Genomic DNA, 20,406 nt, shown 5'->3' on the forward strand with positions numbered 1-20,406 from the left:
TTGTATCAACGGAAGATTTCGGACCCCAGTGGCTCAGAGAGAATCTAGTGGGGGGGGGGGGGGGGTCAAACTGGGTTTGGTATGGAGGTCAGCTGCAGCCAGCTAGGTTTCGGACATGCGTGGAGGTAGTAAGCTACTGTAACCCGCTCTCCTCTTCCCCCCTAGCCCCCGCCCCGTGCCACAACCCCCAGCAATTTATTCACTGATGGTTTCGAGTGCATAAACTCTAGATAAGAGACTCTGTGAGTTAAGACTCATCACTTTCAAAAGGCACACACAATCATTTGGGGAAGGGGGGGGGTGTTGCGGTGTGGGAGTAACCAAAGCAAATGTTCATCTTTAACTTTCTCTCGAGGTTGTTTATTCATATTAGGGGGTAAAGGGTAAGGGAGAGGTTTTATGTGATTAATCCTTTGATGTAAAAAACATTTATGTTTTGTCTTCTAATCTGCCTCTTGAATTTATTAGTGTGGCAAAGAAGTCAAGATGGATTCCAAACAGTTTTCAGCTGCTGAAACGGGTGGAGGGAAACTACTGTCCAAGCACTCCCCAGTTTCTAGTCCATCAGGCTGTACCTTGAAGTGTGGGGTCTGAGACACTGGGGAGAAAAGGGGGAGATTCTAGGTCCGATCAGCACCTGCACGCACTGTCCCGAAGTCAAGTTTGGAGGAGAGTTGGATTCTTCTAGCTTCTCAGAGAAACCCAAGGTAAAGAGACAGGTCTGTTTTGGAGCTACCTGCGCTTGGATCTGCACTCTACAGTGAATGTCTCCTACAGTGCTTTGGCGGCTTCTGTCTTAAGACCAGAAATTTCGCGCGAGTGAACAACTCCTAGCTTTTACGAGTGGGAGTTTTCTTTTAGGGAAAAAGAAAACGAGGAAGTCATTGTCATTCTCGCATTTCTATGTGTGTGCGTGTGTGTGTGTGTGTGTGCAAAGTTCATAACCTGTCAAAAAAAAAAAAGACAGGATCATAAGATCAGAAATCCACAGTTGAAAGGTACTTTTGAAGCCATCTCATCCAACCCTTCCATTTTATAGACTGAGAATGAGGGAGTCTAATAAGTGCGATTGCCCAAGATAACAAAGTCTCGAGAGTTGAATTTTAAGCTAAAAAAAAAATCTTAAAAATAGATTAACCCTTTAAGATCATGGAAAACAGCTGAGTGAAATAGGACCTAAACTGGTAAATGATTAATAATTAACAAACAAAAACATAGGCTCGAGAACCCGAAATGCAATTTACTTAGATAGAAACTAGGTAAATATATCTCAGCTCTTATTTAAGAGAGCCAAGGAATATGTTATATGTATATATACAAATACTCGTCAGACTCTTTTCAGCTAACGACAAATCTCTAAGAAGTGCGACTTCAGCTCTAGGAGGATGTGAACTGAGAGCTTGTTTTCAGAATTCGAACGATAAATCTTCATAGAGGGAAACCCAGGTGACGATGATTACAAGAGATCGATGTTTTGTGATCTCCAGAGGGTATATTCTGGTAACAGAAATGTACAGAACCATTATATGTTGAATAAGAGTTTGGAATATTTCTTCATATGTTGAAAATAGTCTGGGTCCATTTTTAAGTGGCTCATTTCTTGAAGTAACTATCAAATATTATTTTCCCTTTAAAAAGGAAGGGCATATTTTCAGCTGCCAAAATGGAATTTTCAATCCCCTTCCAGGTTTTGGAGAGAAAAATATAGTCCCTGATCCCCCAAATGTGTAATGCTAGCTGAACCCTCAGAAGATGAATTGAGCTTGGAAAAAAATGTTACGAAGCCGAATGTAGCAGCTACATCAGTACCATTTTCTTATTCATTTCTTTTTATATCGAAATCCCATTAGAGATTTGATATTTATTCTCTCTGGAAATTTCTAAACATCACTCTTGGAAAGGCTAAGTTCGCTGTTTTCAATAAGGGAGCACTTCAGAGATTCTTCAGAGATATGTTGGTCTTATAATTATATATTGTAAGGTGTTTGCGATAGTCTGGGTATTCCCAGAGAGGTTGGGAGCTAGGAGCGAAATTTCTTCAATGAAAAACCTAAAATTTTCCAGATAGTAAATTTAATGATTATTTCCCCCGTTTCCCCACTGATTCTAATGCTAGCTTCTAGTTGTTGGGGGTGCCTAATGGACATCTTTGCCTTTGAGGCTTGGAAAGCTGGGGTGGGGGTGGGAGTTAGAAATGAGGCCAAGCTCAGAAGAAAGACCAGCAGCGGAGCATATACAAATTCTCAGCCTCTTGGCTTCTAGCCAAGGTACATGACATTCAATTATTTTAGTACTTTTTCATGAAAGTTTCCCTCTTCTATACTCCCCACCCCCCACACCCTTCTCTTTTCTCCTGGTTTTCCTTGGTCTTATTCAGTAAGAGTTTCTCCTAGTTTTCCTTATTGGAACACCTCAAATTCACTTTAATATATGTATATATATGTGTGTGTGTGTGTATGTGTGTGTGCATACATAGATATATGTGTCTGTATTTTTATATATGTATGTATATGTATGTATGTATATGTATTATAGGAATACCTCAAATTCACTTTACTATATACTTTATCTATGTGTGTGTGTGTGTGTGTGTGTATAGTTTCAACTAAAGATTTTTGAAGTACTAACTTGTCGTTCCCTTATTACTTGTATAATCATGGGGTTTCCTTTAACAAGCTGAGAAAAGAACTAGAACTACTAACTATACCATTTACTGCTTAATCTGAGTAAACAGAAAATATTTTTCTTTTCCAGAAATATATGTTATGTTTGCTCAGAAAAAGAAAAAAAGCAATAAAAGCAGCTTTTAGCTAGTGAGGAATTATTTATGCAAAACATTGAAAAGTTACCTTGGACAGGACTGCCAGTCCTGAACTCTAAACTTAATACTTTAAGAAACAGTGACTAGCTTTTCTTTTTTGTTTTCTCCTCTCCCCTTCCCACCCCCATTGACCTCAAACCAGGATTTCCATCTATTATTGCTTTCCTGCCCCTTTCCATTTGAGTACTAGTCTCAACCATTTTCGGGCCCAAGTAATGCCATTTAGATAATAGTTGGAGGTGGGGGTGGGAGTGGAAGAGAGGAGTAGGATTTAAATTTCTTAGGAAAAGTGCGTTATGAAATTTGGGAAGAGGAAAGAAGATCGGGTTTTAAACGATGTCTGATGAATTATCTTCCTCCAGTCGTTAGAGCTAAATCGTTCTCGTCCTACTTCCATCACTTTGTTATTAATGCGACAGCTCAACCCCCTTCACTCCAGAAGGCCTTGCAAAGGACAAGGTTCTCCATCCGTTACACATAGAGTCCCCTTCTTTGAAAAAGGATAAGATAGTCCAGTTGGTCTTCGGATGTCTCTTTTCCAAGAATGGAAGAGTGCAATGTGGAATCGATCTTCATGAAACAGATCGGTAATTGAAAAGAGTTGGGGAATCTGTGATAAGGTCCTCGGAGGTCCTTGTTATGTTTCAAGGTAATTGATGACCCCGCACCTGGAACTCCGCCTTTGAGAAGACCCAGAGTCCAGAGCTTCCTCTTAATCACCTTCCAATCCTCCCTTCCCCCTATAAAGTTCCCTACTCAGTGTCTGTGATCCTAGAGAAAAAGGAAAGGAGGTAGCTCAGAATTTGGGAGGGTTAGAAACCTGGGGTGGGGGTTAGTCAAGGAAAATTTCCTGATAACAAGAAGGAGAAAGGGGCCAGGGTACTAGATCTTCAGGTTTTGAAAGAGATGTACCATTCTTTCAATCTTTCCTGAGGTTGGGAGGGCGGGGCAGAGGGTCCTGGGAACAGTTTGACTGAACCAACCTTCCCAGACTCTCCTACCTCACTTAATTCAGCTCCCATCCTGAACCTGCTTCCAGTTTTCCCTTTTTTTTTTTTTTTTTGGAGGAGCTGAAATTAGCTCCTTTCAGCATTATCTCTGTCTTACCCTCTCTGCACCTACAGGAAGCTCCCTGAGGAGAAGTTACAGAAACGCCTGCGTCTGGGAGGATTAGGGAAGCTGAGCAGTTATCAGGACAGCTCTCCAGTCAATTTCCTGGATTCTAATCCTCATAGCATCAAGCCAGAGAAGACTGGGCTGGTCTCAAGTTAGTCTTCAGCTAGAAAGAGACGGACTCCCCATATAACTCCACTCCGTGTGACTTCCAGGCATCGTGTGATCACCTTTGTTGTCATTAGAGCGATTATTTTTAATTGCATTATCAATGCTCCAGCGGCCACAACTGTGTCATTACGAGGAGCAGCGTTTCAAACTTGCAAACCCCGTTTAATGCAGCTCTTGGCAATGAGATCCTCAATCCCTTGCCAACAACTGCAGATTAAGCATTTGTTATGGGCGTCTACCATTAGCTGTTCCCTCTGTTAGGGGCACATGTGGTTGCCTGTCCCAAAGCACAAGAAGGATCCTGGGTGAATGGATTTCGAGTTCTCTCAGAGGTTACTGGCATCCCGACTTCAGTCGTCGTCCCTCTAGCCTCTCCTATCACCACCGAAAGTGGGGTTGGTGTATACATGTGTGGGGGTGGAGTAGGAGGGAATCTTGGTTTACAAGGCAGCTGCTGCTCCCCAGCTCCCCCGCAGTTTCCTGGCTCCCTTTAAGCCGGACCTTTATTGGTATCAAAGTGCTCTGCGGGCTTTCCACAACCTTGCATCATATGTCTTTCATTTAAAAGACACCGAACGTTTTTCAAGGAATTTAGGGCTGTTAAGACATATATTTATAAACAATCCTACAGAGTTCCATGGCATAAATACGTTTATGTCAAGGGACTGTTTGTGCATTTCAAGTTAGTATTAAGCATTGGTCTTGCTGATGTGGATTAAAAAAAAAAAGTGGGGAGGGGGGATCTCAAAACCGGAAAAACCGATAGCAATCAGGCATCAGGAAGGGGATGCCGGAAGAAAAAAAAATACAAACTGTAGCGGAAAGGTAGCAAGAGGGCAAGACTACCCCTGATGCGGACCACACTTGAAGGGCGTTGAGAGTTTCGGGAAAGGGAGAGGGACTCATTCTCGCACAGTGGACTAGAGGCCCTGGGACTCTTTCAAAGGGACTTATCCGATCGATATCCAACATTCCAAAGGCAGAGGACGCCTGAGAAGGTGCTCAGTATGTACCCCAACCTGGCCAAATAGGCGCGGCGTGGAGTGGGGCAATGGAGGGGAACTGACTGTGTGTTTTCCTGCGGACCAACTGGTCCTGACTCTACAGGTTGTCTCCACTTTGGACAACAGGAGCATCAGCGTAGATGCAAGCACGCAGTTCTAATTGTCTAAATAGGTGTGCCTCGGACCAGTTAAACGTACCTCCTCCTCTCCCCCCCCCCCCCCCCCCCATTTATCTATCTACCTTAGTGATGGCGCCTTTGGGGAAAAGAACGTGGAGGGCTGTCTTCTGGAAACTAGCAAGCAGGCGAGAAATCGCCCTTTGTTCGGAATACACAGAGTTTATTTCCCCAACATTTCATTAACCTCTGTGGGTGCGTTCATGTTCTTTGGATATTTACATATTAAGATTTATGATGGCTGATCTGCTTCGATAGGAGCTATTTTAAAGTTACGTTAAAGTTATTGAGTTACATGAAACACTCGCACTCCGCTAGCATCACCATCTCTACTATCACCTCCATCACCCACATTCCTGGAGTCATGTCAATGGTGCCTTTTGAAGGCAGAAAGGAGGTCTTGCTCTTTGTTGGGAGAAAAAGCTTTAGAGCCGGAAGAATAGGACTGATAGATGCCCAGTCTAGCCCCGAGGGGTAGAGGGGACTGGGTTTGATTTGCTTTTCTGGAAGGAAGTTCTTCCTCCCTCGCTCTAGGCAGGGAAGTTCGGTGGGGCCCAGCTCCTTGTAGTCAGCCATGAACAGACTCCACGGGGTTTGAGTGTCCGGATGACAGTGTGTGTGTGTGTGTGTGTGTGCGTGTGTGTGTGTGTGTGTGTGTTTGGGGGTGGTAAGGGTGGTAATGGAAGTGGCACCCCCCCCCCCCCCAAGATGACCTCCAGATGGTCTTCCTGCTTGCTTCCTAGGCTAGGAAGCGGAAGTTAGAGTTGGGTTCCACAACCAAGGTGAGGCCTAGTTAGAGCCCCCGCCGAAGTGTCCGGCTGGGACCCTGGACTTGCCTGAAGCCCAAGACCTGGTTTCTTGTCTCCCCAAGCTTTCACCCAGCCTTTTTAAGCAGCACCAGTCTCCCCGCCCCTCCCCCCTTTTCACCCTCCACTACCCGCCTACGCTCTCGAGCTTTGCTTGGGTTCCCAAGTTTTTAGGCCTGAGTTGGGGCAGGAGGGGCAGATGCTTCAGATGCCCTGTGAAGAGAAGAGGCCGCCCTGGCCCTTATAGGCGCAGGTATATCTACCCAGCTCTCTTCTCTTCCCGCTTGCTTGTTTGAGACTCTTTGGAAAGTGCTCTGCTCCCAGCTGCGTTCGCCTCTCCCATTTGGGACTCTGGCCCTGAGGCAAAGGGTCCAGTTTTCAATCCCATCTCACCCACCCCTCAGCCCTATAGTGGCTCCGAAATTGGAGAGGTTGACAAGTAGAGTGGGGTCTAACCAGGATTACGAACGCAGCCCCCCTTTTGCCTCTCTCCTACCCATTTGAGCTTCTGGCTTATCTCCAGATCACCCATAAGGGCCCCTAGTTGTAGGACTTAAGGAACTGGAACCCAGTAGACTCTGGCCCGGCTCTGTGCTCTCCTCAAACAGGAGCACTGGGAGAGAAAGAGCAGCCTCTTTCCTCCCTCACTGAGCTGGGGTTAGAGTCTCTAGCAGCACTTGCCTTGGGCCAGAGAGATCGAGCAGGGATGCTCTCTCTACCTCCACAAGGCCAACCGTATTTTTTTTTCAAAGTTAATTGCCACCTTGCCACTTAAAAAGCTAGGTACAATTGCTTCCCCACCCCCTCACACCCTAATCCATGCGCGAAGTTCCCCTTCCTCTCCCACTTTCTAAAGGTTCCTATTGAGACTGCAGCATTTTGAGCGGGACAGGCGAGGTGGGTGAGACCTGGGGTTTCCAAAGGAAATTTTGTTTCGCATAATATAGATCTAAGATTCCATTCCAGAAAGATTTTTCTGCTCTTGGATGGAGGAGGGGTGGGGTGGAGAATTCAGTGGGTATTACTTGTTTGAATTCCCTTTTGTCTCTCTGCATTGCCTCCCCACCAGCTTTCCAGAAAGCAAGGGAGAGGGAAACGCACACACGCACACACACATACACACACACACACACGCACACACACATGCACACACACACACACACACACGCACGCACACTCCTAAAGTGGCTGTATAATGCACCATAGGATGTCGAATACTTTCTACGTAGGAAGCAAGAGTAGCGCTTGCAACATCGCTGTTCAGTTAATAGCTTCCAATGTATCCGGTTCCTTGGGCTTTGGATTAATGTGGATCTTTTACATAAGCGATTTACTGATGAAATAAAAGCCCTTTAGAGCATTACTCACTTTCAAGTTTCTGCGATGTCTCTAAATCTTTCCAGGAGCTAGTGTCCGAGGAGAAAGAAGGAAGAAGAGTGACGGAGGGTTTGGGGGGTGGGGGGAAAACTGGGAGAAGGGAGGAGGGAGATGGAGGGTGTGTGTGTAGGGGAAGAATTTTTGTTTTTATCTTACAAATCTCAGAAATGCCAGTCCAAAGCGGCAGGGCAAAGTTGCTGCGTTTGTGCCAACCCCTCCTCCCTCTCTGTGTTTGTCTGTCTGGAGTGAAGCTGTCTAACAGGGGCCTGGATCTTCCTTCCGTCTCTGGACTAGAACTAGGTTTGGGGCAGGGGGAGTGGTGGTGGTGGTGGGGAGAATCTGGGGTGGAGTTAGGCTGCTGCCTATTTTCATATTCATTAGGAATGGGAGGCAGTTCGAAGAGCCCTGCTGCGTTTCAAGATATAAAAGCAACTTCGGGTCCCCCCTTTCAAGACAAGACAAATTAAAGACTCAGAGTGAAAACAGCTCCGGAGCTTTCTCTTTCCCTTCCTCCTCCTCTTCCTCCTTTCTCTCCTCATCCTCTCTCCGTCCTTCACTCCCTCTATCCCTCCCTCCTTCCCTCCCCCAGCCTACAGTCCAGCCTCTGTGTTTCCAGAGGAGGCTTAGCACCAGCCTTAGATGATTATGGATTTTCTGAGCGAGAAGTTTGCCCTGAAAAACCAGCCGAGTAAAAACAGTGACTTTTACATGGGAGCAGGAGGCACTTTGGAGCACGTTATGGAAACTTTAGACAATGAGACCTTTTACAGCAAAACCTCCGCCAGCAAATGTGTGCAGGCCTTCAATCCTCTCCAAAGGGCAGAGCATCATGTGAGACTGGACAGGACATCTCCCTGTCAGGAGAATAATGGTGAGTCTTTCCCATGGTAGATTGACTCCCTCCCAGAGCTTTCCACTTCCCCGAACTTCGCTGTCAAAGAAAGAAAGGAAGAAGAAAAGAAAGGAAGGAAGGAAGGAAAGAAGGAAGGGTATCACAAGATAGTTCTGAGAAAAGGGAATGAAGTGAAAGGAGGAAAGAAGGAAAAACGGGTAGAATTGCAATGGTGCCCCCCCTCCCCTTTTAGGATCTCGTGTTAAGACTAAGGGAGATTTTTGCGAGGCGAAGGAACATTCAGTCCCCAGATCCTCTCTGCCTTCTACCCTTATTGCCGAAATATGGGAAGGATAAAAGAGCTATTTGAGTCCCTTTCGGCTCAGTTCGATTCTCCCCTGGGTTGCTTCAGTTCTCTCGCAGTCCCCTTCTCCTCCCATTCTGAGATCCGACGCCACCTTTCCTTGGGGATGCCCTGGGTACCTAGATAGGGAGGAAAGGACAGCCTAATTGAGTCAAGGAAGGGTATTTCCTTTCCACGCAGCCCTCAGTTAACAGAAATCGATCAAAATCCATTAGAGAAGATCGCTGTCGTCACGTGTAACGGGTCAGATTTGAGCTAGCTTGTGGCGAATCCCCTTTTTATGGTCCAGGAAATGACATTATTTTCTTGTCAAATGTTGGCGGGTTGATGGCGGTACAGAAGCGCGCACCAGACCCCTGAAGACGCATACACACATCCACACACACACATATCTGCACTTATATGTATATATTCATACATAAACATAAACATGTATGCATATGTATTATGCACACACATATAAATACAGATTCGAATCTAACTTGGTCGATCTTTCTTTAAAACAAACAAATAAAAACAGCAATTCAATCTGACGAGCTTCGGGTTGGGCCGCTCTCACCCTCAAGATGCCCCCACCCCCAATCTCTCCAAGTACAATTCTTTTCAATTCAGCTTTCATCGCCCTCTTTTCCCAAACACTGTACTTTAAAAGTCACAGGACCCAGAGTTTCTGGGACTGCTTCGCTGTTTTGGGCAACCGCTTCCACTCCAAATGCGCCCCTCTATATCCGAGTCCAAATGTTATCAAAACAGACCATCTATCTTTTCTATCTTGTGAGTGAATGCTAACCTATTATTTCAGATGTGACAGTTAAGGCACGTTTACAATTCCAAGAGAACTTTTTCCTTATCATTGTATATATATACCACAGTTAACCTGTAAGCTGCGGGTTCTTTTAAAACAACAAACCAGTTAAACGGGAGGTATTTATAACAAGTCCTCCACACCACCAACCCAGTCCCCTCACTTTAATGAGGGTTCCAAAGCTGTCAAAAAACTCCACCGCAGTAGCCCCCTTTCATGGTGTTGCGAGTTCCCTGTCCATTGAAATTTGCTTCTATTTTCGGGCTTCAAGTTTGAGAAAGTACTTTAAAAAGATTCTTTGAAAAATGTTGAAACTATATAAATATTTAGCTTCTACCTCTCAGCACATATTTTGAAAGACATTTAGAGACAATCCAATCAGGAAGAAATTTATCAAAAATATAAACTGGTTCATTGGCTTTCCTAAGATGTGTAGTACACACTACTTTCATCTGTTTCTTAGTTATAAACATAAACTACTTGAATTGTCAGATTTTTTTAAAAGACGGGCTCTCTTTGTTGATCATTGAAAATAGAATCATCGTCAGTATTTTAACTGACATAAATATTTCGATTTTTATATATTTCAAAATATATAGTGGAAAAAATATCGTGAATTGAAAAAAATTCCTAGAGTGACACTTGGAGAATAAATCCCCCTCACCCCTCAGGTTAATTAAGAGGTGATCTGGTGAATTAGTTCCTCAGTTCTTTGGAATTTAAAGTCCTCTTCCCATTCTCTTGAGATGCTCTCCCACCCTTGGTAGTTAAATATCTAAATTCTCTACCTTATATTATACATGTAGACATAAGTTCATAATCTTTATCATTTTTAGCGCATTTACAGTATTTAATTACTTGCTTTGAAAAGATGTTACAGTAGCTAAGAGCTATGTTGGAGTTCAAGGGGGATGTGTTTTGAATGCTGCTTGAAATGCTTTAAAATAGACAGATAACTTGAAAAAGAGAAATGGAAAATGGAAACTCCAGTGTAGAGGTAGGAAAAGGATGCCTTAGTTTTCAGACTTTAGGTCTTATTTTTCCTTTATATATATATATATATATATATATATGTATATATATATATATATACATATATATATATATATATATAATTTTTATGTCTTTATGTCTAAAATTTTGTGACAAATTTTTGGTTTAAATTATGATACATGCTTGCAATCAAATCCCTAGGATATTATTAAGAATGGGAGAGAACCCTAAAACAACCCGTAACAGCATACCAGATACCATCCTTTGTAATGTTTTACTAGATATTTTACTTCTGTATCTCTCACCTCCCCCCCCCCCCCATTTGTGGGGGTACAGGGAAACAAGAAGAACTTTTTAGTTTTAGAGGATATTATATGAGTTATAAGTTATCCCAAGAAGGGACTTGTTTAGGAAAAGCTACAAGTTGTGTTTTTGTTTTTTTGTTTTTTTTTAATTCTAACGGCCTCTCCTTAAGTCTTATATCAGTGGACAGTCTCTTTTAAAGGAAAAAAAAACTTCTGAAAATAGTTAGGAAACATAGGTTTTTAAAATAATTAGATCCCTTAAATATGCTTTTTATATTTGTCATGAATTTAAATGTGAGATTAATGAAAAACATTGAGGAAATAGTTTTAAATTGCCAAATTGCAGATCCTGGATGAGGGACGGAAATCTAAATTATGGGGTTTGATGAATAGCACCTAATATCAATTCAATAATACCTCCTAAACAAGTTTATACATTCTGTGTCAAGGTGTAGATTTAAAAGAAAACACCTCTTTTCTCTTTTTGAAGCACTTCAATTCTGTCTATTCAAAGGAGAAAGATAACTTTAAAAAGTTTTAGCTCTTCTTAAAAATCCAAATTTACCAATTTACCCTAAGTTCTTTCTTTTTTTCTACTCCCACCTTCCCCTTCCCTCGCCATTGAATATTTTTTTAGTCTGGATTTCTCTTAAGGTTAAGACTGCTCTCACCTCAAGATCAGGAACTGTTTCAGTACATGGGGGCTGTGTGTGTGTGTGTGTGTGTGTGTGTGTGTGTGTGTGTGTGTGTGTGTAGGAATCCCCTCTATATTACCAATTGTACAAAGGTTTTAGTTGGAAGAACATGTCTCTGGAAGCAGAGCCCTGGGCTTATTTGCCTTACTTTTCAACTTATTAGAAACTAAGGCAAGCTTGTATTAATTATGTGCATTATAAAATCATTAGACTGATAGATTCATGTCAATTGCTACACTTAAAATTTAATATCATATTAAAGAACCAGAAAAGGAAAATGAAATAATACTGGTTTGTATCTGATCCCCATCTCCCCTTCCCAATTCCTTAACACCAACATCTTCCTAATGCTCTACACTATAAACTCTATTTCTTCAAGGATGTTTGTCTATTAAGTCTTAAGACTTGTTATTTTCCCCCTGGGTCCAGTGAACTATGGGATTACTAAAGTCGAAGGACAGCCTCTGCACACAGAGTTAAATAGAGCCATGGACAACTGTAACAGCCTCAGGATGTCTCCAGTCAAAGGGATGCAGGAAAAAGGAGAACTGGATGAACTTGGTGATAAATGTGACAGCAATGTATCCAGCAGCAAGAAGAGGAGACATAGAACCACCTTTACCAGTTTGCAGCTGGAAGAGCTGGAAAAAGTCTTCCAGAAAACACATTATCCTGATGTGTATGTCAGAGAACAGCTTGCTCTGAGGACAGAGCTTACTGAGGCCAGAGTCCAGGTACAGACTTGATTAGTCTTAAAAAGGAAAGAATTAATGTTGGCATAATTGAGTAACCGCATTTTTTAACCTCAGAGGAAGAAAATCCGTGACTAAGGTTAAATAGAAAGTTAGCATATTCCACTAAAACTACTTTTCTCTTTAAAAGGGATATGTGTCAAACCATATTTTCTTTAGAAAAATGAATATTGCAGTTGATCCAAACAATATAAAACTAACCATTTAATAATATTAAGAGAGCCTTTTCATTTGTTAATCATAGGTAGCAAAGATCTAATAAAGCCAAGGGGGAGGGGAAGAAGCAAAATAATTTTTAAATGCTAATAAAAAAATTGCAGCTTTCTAAAATATGGCATACTTTTAAATCTATTTCTTGAGGATAGTTTGGAGGATACTATTTTTCATATATATGTGTGTGTACATATACATAATATCAAAGAAATATGTACTCATGCTACTTTTTTATATTGCATGTCCTAATAAAGAGAAAAAAGATGTGATAACAGATATATTTTTATATGGTTGTTCTATAAATGATATTATTAAAATAGAGTGTTAAAAATTAAATTGTACAAATTTTCTAATTTCACTTGTTGCTAATCTGTACTTATAAAATATAAGTTATTACACTTGTGAACATTAAGTTATTTCATATCCATCCAGAAGCAGTGAGCATTGTTTCATTTTATAGTGATTTTATTAGACATTGTTAAATTTACCTTTCAAAGGTTTTAATATTTTTTTCATCAAGCTGGAAAATTGAATGTTCCCTTTTAAAAGAATGTTGCCTAAATATGTTCATAGTTTTAAAAATAGAAATCAAAACTGGCGTAACATTATACTTCATCTGTTTATATTATTTGCATTAGATTTAGTTTTAACTTTTCTTATGTTACGGCTTTTTTTCCTTTTTTCAATGTTGCCTGAAATATAACTAAAGGTTTATAAAGCAAATAATGTCAACAAACACTCCAGAGACTGTATATTTTCTTTGCAGTGTATATGTAGCCTGCTTTTCATAGGAAAGTACTGAATTTAGCAATTCTGATTAATCATTAGGAAAGGAATATGCAGGAAAAGCAATGGGGATTTCTATCCTGAGTATAACAGAATTCCATCACAAGAATAAGTAATTATAAGACCCTTACATCATTAAGTACAACATCTGGCAACGTACGGATAACAAGCAGCAGATTTTTGTTTTCATTTGTGGAGACAAATGGTTATTTTATCTTGAGCTAATTTCTGGGGAAACAATACAAAAAGAATTTTGTGAATTGCAAAAAAAATAAGTTAAAATATGAATATATATTTACCCTTTCTCCTTTGGTTATTATATATTAAGTTATATTATGTGGACATATGTCATATGTCCACACACAAACACATCGACTATGCATACTACCTGCTTTCCCCTTAAATATTGATTCAAGATCCAATTTAATTTTTTTTGTCCTGAGTCCATGCAGAGAGCCAGCTTGAACCTAATTTATCTGAGTTGTTCACTTTCCTGCTTCTCGTCAATGTAGTAATTGGCACCCATTTTAAGGAGATTGTTGAGGTCTTTTTTTCAATGAAAGAAGCTCATTAATAAATTCCCCTAGTATGTTCTTGGTGCCTCCTGTGGAGACAGAAGGGGATTTTTGTTTCTTTTTTCTTTATTTCTTTCTTTCTTTTCTTTCTTTCTTTTTCTTCCTTTCTTCCTTTCTTCCTTCCTTCCTTCCTTCCTTCCTTCCTTCCTTCCTTCCTTCCTTCCTTCCTTCCTTCCTTCCTTTCTTTCTTTCTTTCTCTCTGTCTCTCTCTCTCTCTCTCTCTCTCTCTCTGTCTCTCTCTGTCTCTCTCTCTGTCTCTCTCTCTCTCTGTCTCTCTCTCTGTCTCTCTCTGTCTCTCTGTCTCTCTCTGTCTCTCTGTCTCTCTGTCTCTCTGTCTGTCTCTCTCTCTCTCTCTCTCTCTCTCTCTCTCTCTCTCTCTCTCTCTCTCTCTCTCCTCCCCCAGGCTTGATGAATAATACAAATTTATCAAGTGACTCCTGTGAAAAATATGTTCAACAGGTACGTTCCTGTAACTTGTTTTGATTTTGTGATCAGTTTTTCAAAGTACTATGTTAAATCTGTAATCTACACTGAAATATCAAACTAGTGTTTAAAGCATCTCTAAGCATTTAGACCATCATGAACTGAAAAGGTAAAGACCATAGGAGTAGACATGAGAACACACACACACACACATACACACACACACACACACACAGAGTGAAAAGTTCAAGTCATCTTTCGTAGAAGGTTGTTCAGCTGTACATTTTTCATATTTCTTTTCCATCTAGGTCCGCGATAAGTAGGCCACATTTTAAAAACAGTTATGTTTCAAAGAACATTGGAAGTTTTAAAAAAATCTAGAAATATGCTTATCAAATATCAGTTGGGGTAACCCCTACTTAGGCACCTTCAGTTAGACCACTTGTATATTCTATCAGTGAATTAAATATATATTTACAGACAAAAATTGTCTTTAGGCCTTCAACTTCAAAATATGTAACATTGTACATATAAATGTAACAATATTTCTTTGGGAATGCATTAGAAATTTTTAAAAATATTACTTTGTAGAAGAAAAATCAGTGATTTGCCCACTGGATGGAGTTGTTGACAGAGGTCAGAGAAAAATTTGAGCTTTCAAGATTTGAGGTACTTTTGTCTTAATTATTTTGTTTTAATTTTGAAAATATTTAAAAGCATATTAGTTTTAATAAGAAAAAAAATTAAAACTTATAGGTACATCCCATGTACCTAGCAAATCTATATGCCTCATGAATTTAAAAAAACAACACCTATGTATAGCTGAGTTCTAAATGTTGCTCCCATTATTTATATCTAATAAAAAATAAAGTCAATAAGTGTCCAGTTCTGTCAAGAGCCAGAATATTTTATCTGCTGCCTAATACTGATATCTTTATATTTATCTCTCAATATGCATCACTTTGTGAAATGAATTAAATCCAGATTCATATGCATGGGGTTTTATTTTGATGACTTGCCTTATTCTAGCATTCTTCTACTCAACCAGATAATATCCAAATCAGGTAGGCAGGTTGGGCTGATGTTTAATGGCCGTATTTTAAAACTCTAAAATAAAAATATCTCAAAGAGTTTCAGCTTTGAAGAATTTTGGATCTGGAATCCTCATGAGGTTACATAATTCACAAAGTTTCAGATCTGCAAGAGCCCATAGAAGCAATCGAGTCGAATGACCCTATTTACCATTGACAAAACAGATTCTCAGAAAACTGCTTAAAGTCGTCTAGCTAATCATTGGCAAAGCCAGGTCATCTGGTCTAATGCTCTTTCTGTTCCGTCTATCAAAATAGGCAGAAAATCTGAAATACTGGAATATTTCAAAATACATATGGATAATCTATATGATTTGTTTTTACTTTTCCTTTTTTTACTCTTACTTTTACTTGAGAGAGACATCTAGAATGCTTACTACTACAAGATCTTAGATAGGATGGAACAGAAATGTTAGGACTGACAGTCTTCTTTGGAAATGGAGACAGATTTTGAAAGAAGCTTTGTGGGTCTATGTTTCTGTACTTTTGTGGTATTTGGGCTGTTTTGTCATACATTTTACATGGCTTTTCAGTTATTTCTTTTATGTGAGGCAAGACAACAGGCTCTTATGAAATACTTTCTATGTGCCAGGAACTTTAACAACATTCTGCTTCTCTCATATAGGTTTGGTTTCAAAATCGAAGAGCTAAGTGGAGAAAAAGAGAACGTTATGGCCAAATACAACATGCTAAAAGCCATTTTGCTGCCACCTATGATATTTCTGTCTTACCACGGACTGACAGCTACCCACAGGTATGATAAATAACATGGAATAGTGAAGATGATATCACACTCAGTAATTTGTTATATATCAAAACAAGATTAAATGCACAGATTATTACATCTAAAATCTTTTTCACGAATTAATCTTTTCTTTTAGTCTTTGTCCCATTGATTTCATTACTTTTTTTTTCTTAAATGATGAGCATATATAGAATGTCCCTTTTGGAAGCTGTTGTACACAACTGTACACTTTCACTCTTCAAATCCTTTGGTAACTATTATGATAAATAAAACATTGTATGGCATGATACCTTTGGGGCTTTGTTTGATGAACCATAGCCCAATGTGGAAACAGTTCCATGAAACCATCACTTCTAGCCAAAGCATCTGTTTTCTTTTGCTGTCTTTGTTTTTAACCCTGGACCAGTCATGTTGTTCATTTTCCCATAGACTCCTATTGTCTTTAGTTCCTCTGAGCAGTCCAAAATAATTGTAGTAGCTAGACCTGAAATTGTAAAAACTAGTTTGCATTTGTTCTTTGACTATTTCATTTTCAGGGTTAAAAGCTTATCCCTTCATTGGAGCATCTTGAAAGATTTGCAATTACCTTGGCTGATTCTTAATTATGCAACCACATGTGTATGTATACATATATGTGCACACATATATGGATACACACATATAAAATCCATATATCTATTATATATTATCTATTAGAAGCATACATGTTTGGGGAACATGTGGATATAGTATATATTCCTATATATTTTAATTTTTTAAAAGTTATTCCTGTGCACTTGTGGTTGTTATAGAATCCTCAGCATAAACATGACCATATCATACCCTAAGATCTTTAATTTCAAGGCATGTCATTCTATATAATGTAGCATATGACTTGAAAAATACATAGGAATCAGTTAGATTAAATGAGTGATATTGAAGTACGAAGATGAATTTACAAAGCTGAAACCTTTATAATACTCTGAACATATAGGTGAAATCTTGGCCATGGGTTTTGACTTTTGACTTCATGTGATTTTTGTCTTTTTTGCATTTTCCATGAATGAGGTTTTAGAATGGAGGGCCTTTCTGGTCTTTGTGGATATATCTACTAGATAGTGTGTTATCCCAAATGTCTTCTTTCCTTGGCTCTTTAGGTTGTTGTGTCTGTGTGGTTGTGTGGAAATGATAAGAATTGCAACTGACTTTAATTTGAGTGAGGGAGGGCTGTGCAGTCACCAGCCTTACTTTTCTCTCCTGAGCCATCTGGGTCCAGTGACCAGATATCGATCAGGATGACTGGATGTGGCCCAGGATGCTAGAAGAATCAGGGGTCAAATCAGGTTCTTGCTTTAAGAAATGCCAGGTTTTCATTTGTTATATAACTTTTATTTTTTGTTGAAAATTAACAAGCACATTTTCTCTCCCTCCTACCCAATCCCCCCCCCAATAAAAAAACAACAACAGCATTGTAAGGAGTATACGTAGTCAAATAAAACAAATCGCCATACTAATCGTGTCCAAAACTACGTCTCATCATGCATCTTAATTCCATCATCTATTTGTTTTAATTTTTATCTTTTAAAATATATGAGTTTGTTATACCTTTCCCTTTATTCTTTGAGAGATGGCAACTCCTTTTATTTTTAATCTTAGCATCACATGGATGGGAAATTTAAATATTTATACCACTCTGTGCTTGTCATAGAGCAAAATGCTGTGAGTGTCCGAGAAGGTGAGTTGCCAAAGAAATGAAAAGCATGGTTCTTTCCTCAAGGAGTTTACAATATATTTGAGGAAACACAATAAACATTAAGGACTTTAACAAATATAAGGCAATCGGTAGAGAAAAGTAGGATGTATATATTTATTAAACATTTTAAGTTTAAAGATTTATCAAAATACCAATAGAGAAATGTTTTATTGAGTCTTTTCCAGCTGCCATTATTTAAGCAAATAAGGGTCATAGAGTTATTGGTACATATCTCTCAAAATTGCTTATCAAAGGGTTATACCCAAGTGGTATTTTAACATGCAAAACATTGGATGCAGAATGTTTCTCAAAAGGAAGAGCACAGAATAATAGTGGATAGCTTATTTTGTCTTGCCTTATTTTTTCATTTTCCTCAAATATTTTCTTCTCCATTTAACAATTTTATGCTTCCTTTCTACTCTTTTTCTCTATACAATTCCTTTCAGCTCTATTCTTTTATCTCCTACCCTCCTTTTTATATATTATTCTCTTTTATGACTTTATCTCTACTTAATCTATTGTCTTCCTTTTTGTATCTCCATTTTCATATCCACAACAATATCACACTTTGTTGCCTTATTACTGAGGATTCACTAAGTAACATAGAGTTGGAACCTAAAGTAGAAAGGGGAATACACAGTTGCATGGTGTTTGGGGGTATGCTGTGTTTTTGTTTGCTTTTGTTATGGTATCCCAAAGAAGGAGGATTGGTTTAGAAATGCCTCAGAAAAGTAATGAGCTAGTTAAGATCATTCTTGTTTTCTTTCTTCTTGTTATAGATATACCAAAGTTTTCTACTGATTTAATCTCAGCTTGGTCAGACTCTTATGCATAGCCAAATTTAGAATGGAGACATTGAAAAAACAATAATTGATTGACAAAATGAACTTAGTGGATTTTATTAACACCAAAAAAAAGTACTAAAAAGTCAAGACAGGAAGACACACATACACAAATATATTTCTCTCACTGAACTAATTTTTAGTCCTAAAGAAATGCTACTGATGTGGTTTAGTGGATGAAACATGGAATAAAATATCAAATGTATATGAATTTGCAAATTCAAATCATGGTTTCATGCATAGGATACATACAAACATCCCAATTTTTAATTTACTTTTATTTATTTATTTTACTGATTCCAAAGAGGGAGGGAAGTAGAGTTGAAGTTTTTCTGATTTGGTTTAAAAAATCATTTCCAGGCTGAACTCATGTCTGCCAAGCTTCAGCCCGGAGGAAACTTTTTTCATGGGGCCTAGAAATAGAAATTTATACTGGAAACTATTGTAGAATCCAAGAATCCAATGCAACAGCAAATCTAATCTGATTACTGTGACTAATTATAAGAATAGTTAAGCATTAGAAAAAGTTGGAGGCAGAATAACAAAATAAAAGAATGAAAAATCTGGTAGAAGCATTCAGTCTTAGCAACATACAAAGAAGTTTTAAGGTAATTCAGGCAATGGATATACTTTCCAAACAAATTCACTTTATTTACCCTCAACAAAAGCGGTAGCAGTCCTCAGAGAAACTGTAATATAGAGAACTTCCAATAGAGAGAAACAAAGATCTAGTTTGGAATTCTAGCTCAATGAACAACAGACTTGGACAAGTGATTGTACCTCCTTGGGGGCCCGTTTTCTCATTGTAAAATATCATTCTTGACCCAAATGATTCCTAAGGTCCCTTCCAGCTCTATATTTTGTGAGTAAATAATCTCTGAAGTTCTAACAATTGTGACTCTTCATGAGTACGCATGTTGATGGCCCTCATTCTTGTCAAATTTCACTGTTTCTGACAAAATAAAGGATCAGAGAAAACTGTTGAAAAGAGCTTTCAGTGGAAAGAGGACTACACTTATGGACTCATGAGAACTGTCCTGTTTCAGACAAACATTAGCCATGGGACTCTGCTCAAGTCATTGAACTTCCCTGGGCCTCAGTGTCCTTGTCTCTGAAATGAAGGGAGCAGGCCTGAATGGCCACCAAAGTCTCTTCAAGTTTTAGCTTTATGATCCTATGAGATTCTCCCTCCCCCATTATGACAATTAAACTTTGAACCATCTGATATGGTAGTCCATCCATCAATCCAAAAGTATTTATTAAGTAAGTACTATGGATCAGGGCACTGTGATACACATGAAAAGAGTGAAATAATGCTTGCTCATAAGAATCTTTCATTTTAATGGAGGAGATGTGTGCATGTGCATGTGTGTGTGCATGTATGTGTGTATATACATATATACAACACATATGCATGCACGAACACAAGATATATATCCAAACACACAGATATGTTTGTATATGTGTACAAATGTGCACATACACATATGTATACATATATGTATACTATACATATGTCTGTGGATATATGTGCATACATATATGTGCACACATAGGCACATGTGTACGTCTATACACATGCATGTATATACACATTCATACATATATACAAACATATTCATATATGTGGGTATACACATAGACATAGTAATATAAAAATACATATATGAATGCCTAAACACATGCATATGTACATTTGACATAAATAAAATGGATAATTACTAAATATATACAGAGTAGCTAAAGTCAAAATAATTTGAGACAGATGACACTAGTTGGTGAGAT

General features: G+C 39.0%; 1 protein-coding gene across 1 annotated transcript in view; it reads left to right on the forward strand.

Annotated features, from left to right (window-relative positions):
• The first annotated feature begins 7,606 nt into the window (after positions 1-7,606).
• Positions 7,607-20,406, forward strand: part of ALX1 (ALX homeobox 1) — a 31,736-nt gene continuing 18,936 nt past the window's right edge. Inside the window, exons 1-3 of the mRNA XM_072655509.1 lie at positions 7,607-8,339; positions 11,892-12,196; positions 15,928-16,056. Of these exons, the coding sequence (XP_072511610.1) occupies positions 8,108-8,339; positions 11,892-12,196; positions 15,928-16,056 (666 nt within the window). The 5' untranslated portion in view covers positions 7,607-8,107. The remainder of the gene's footprint in view (positions 8,340-11,891; positions 12,197-15,927; positions 16,057-20,406) is intronic.

The sequence above is a fragment of the Notamacropus eugenii genome, chromosome 3 (assembly GCF_028372415.1).
Source record: "Notamacropus eugenii isolate mMacEug1 chromosome 3, mMacEug1.pri_v2, whole genome shotgun sequence".
Classification (NCBI taxonomy): Eukaryota; Metazoa; Chordata; class Mammalia; order Diprotodontia; family Macropodidae; genus Notamacropus; species Notamacropus eugenii.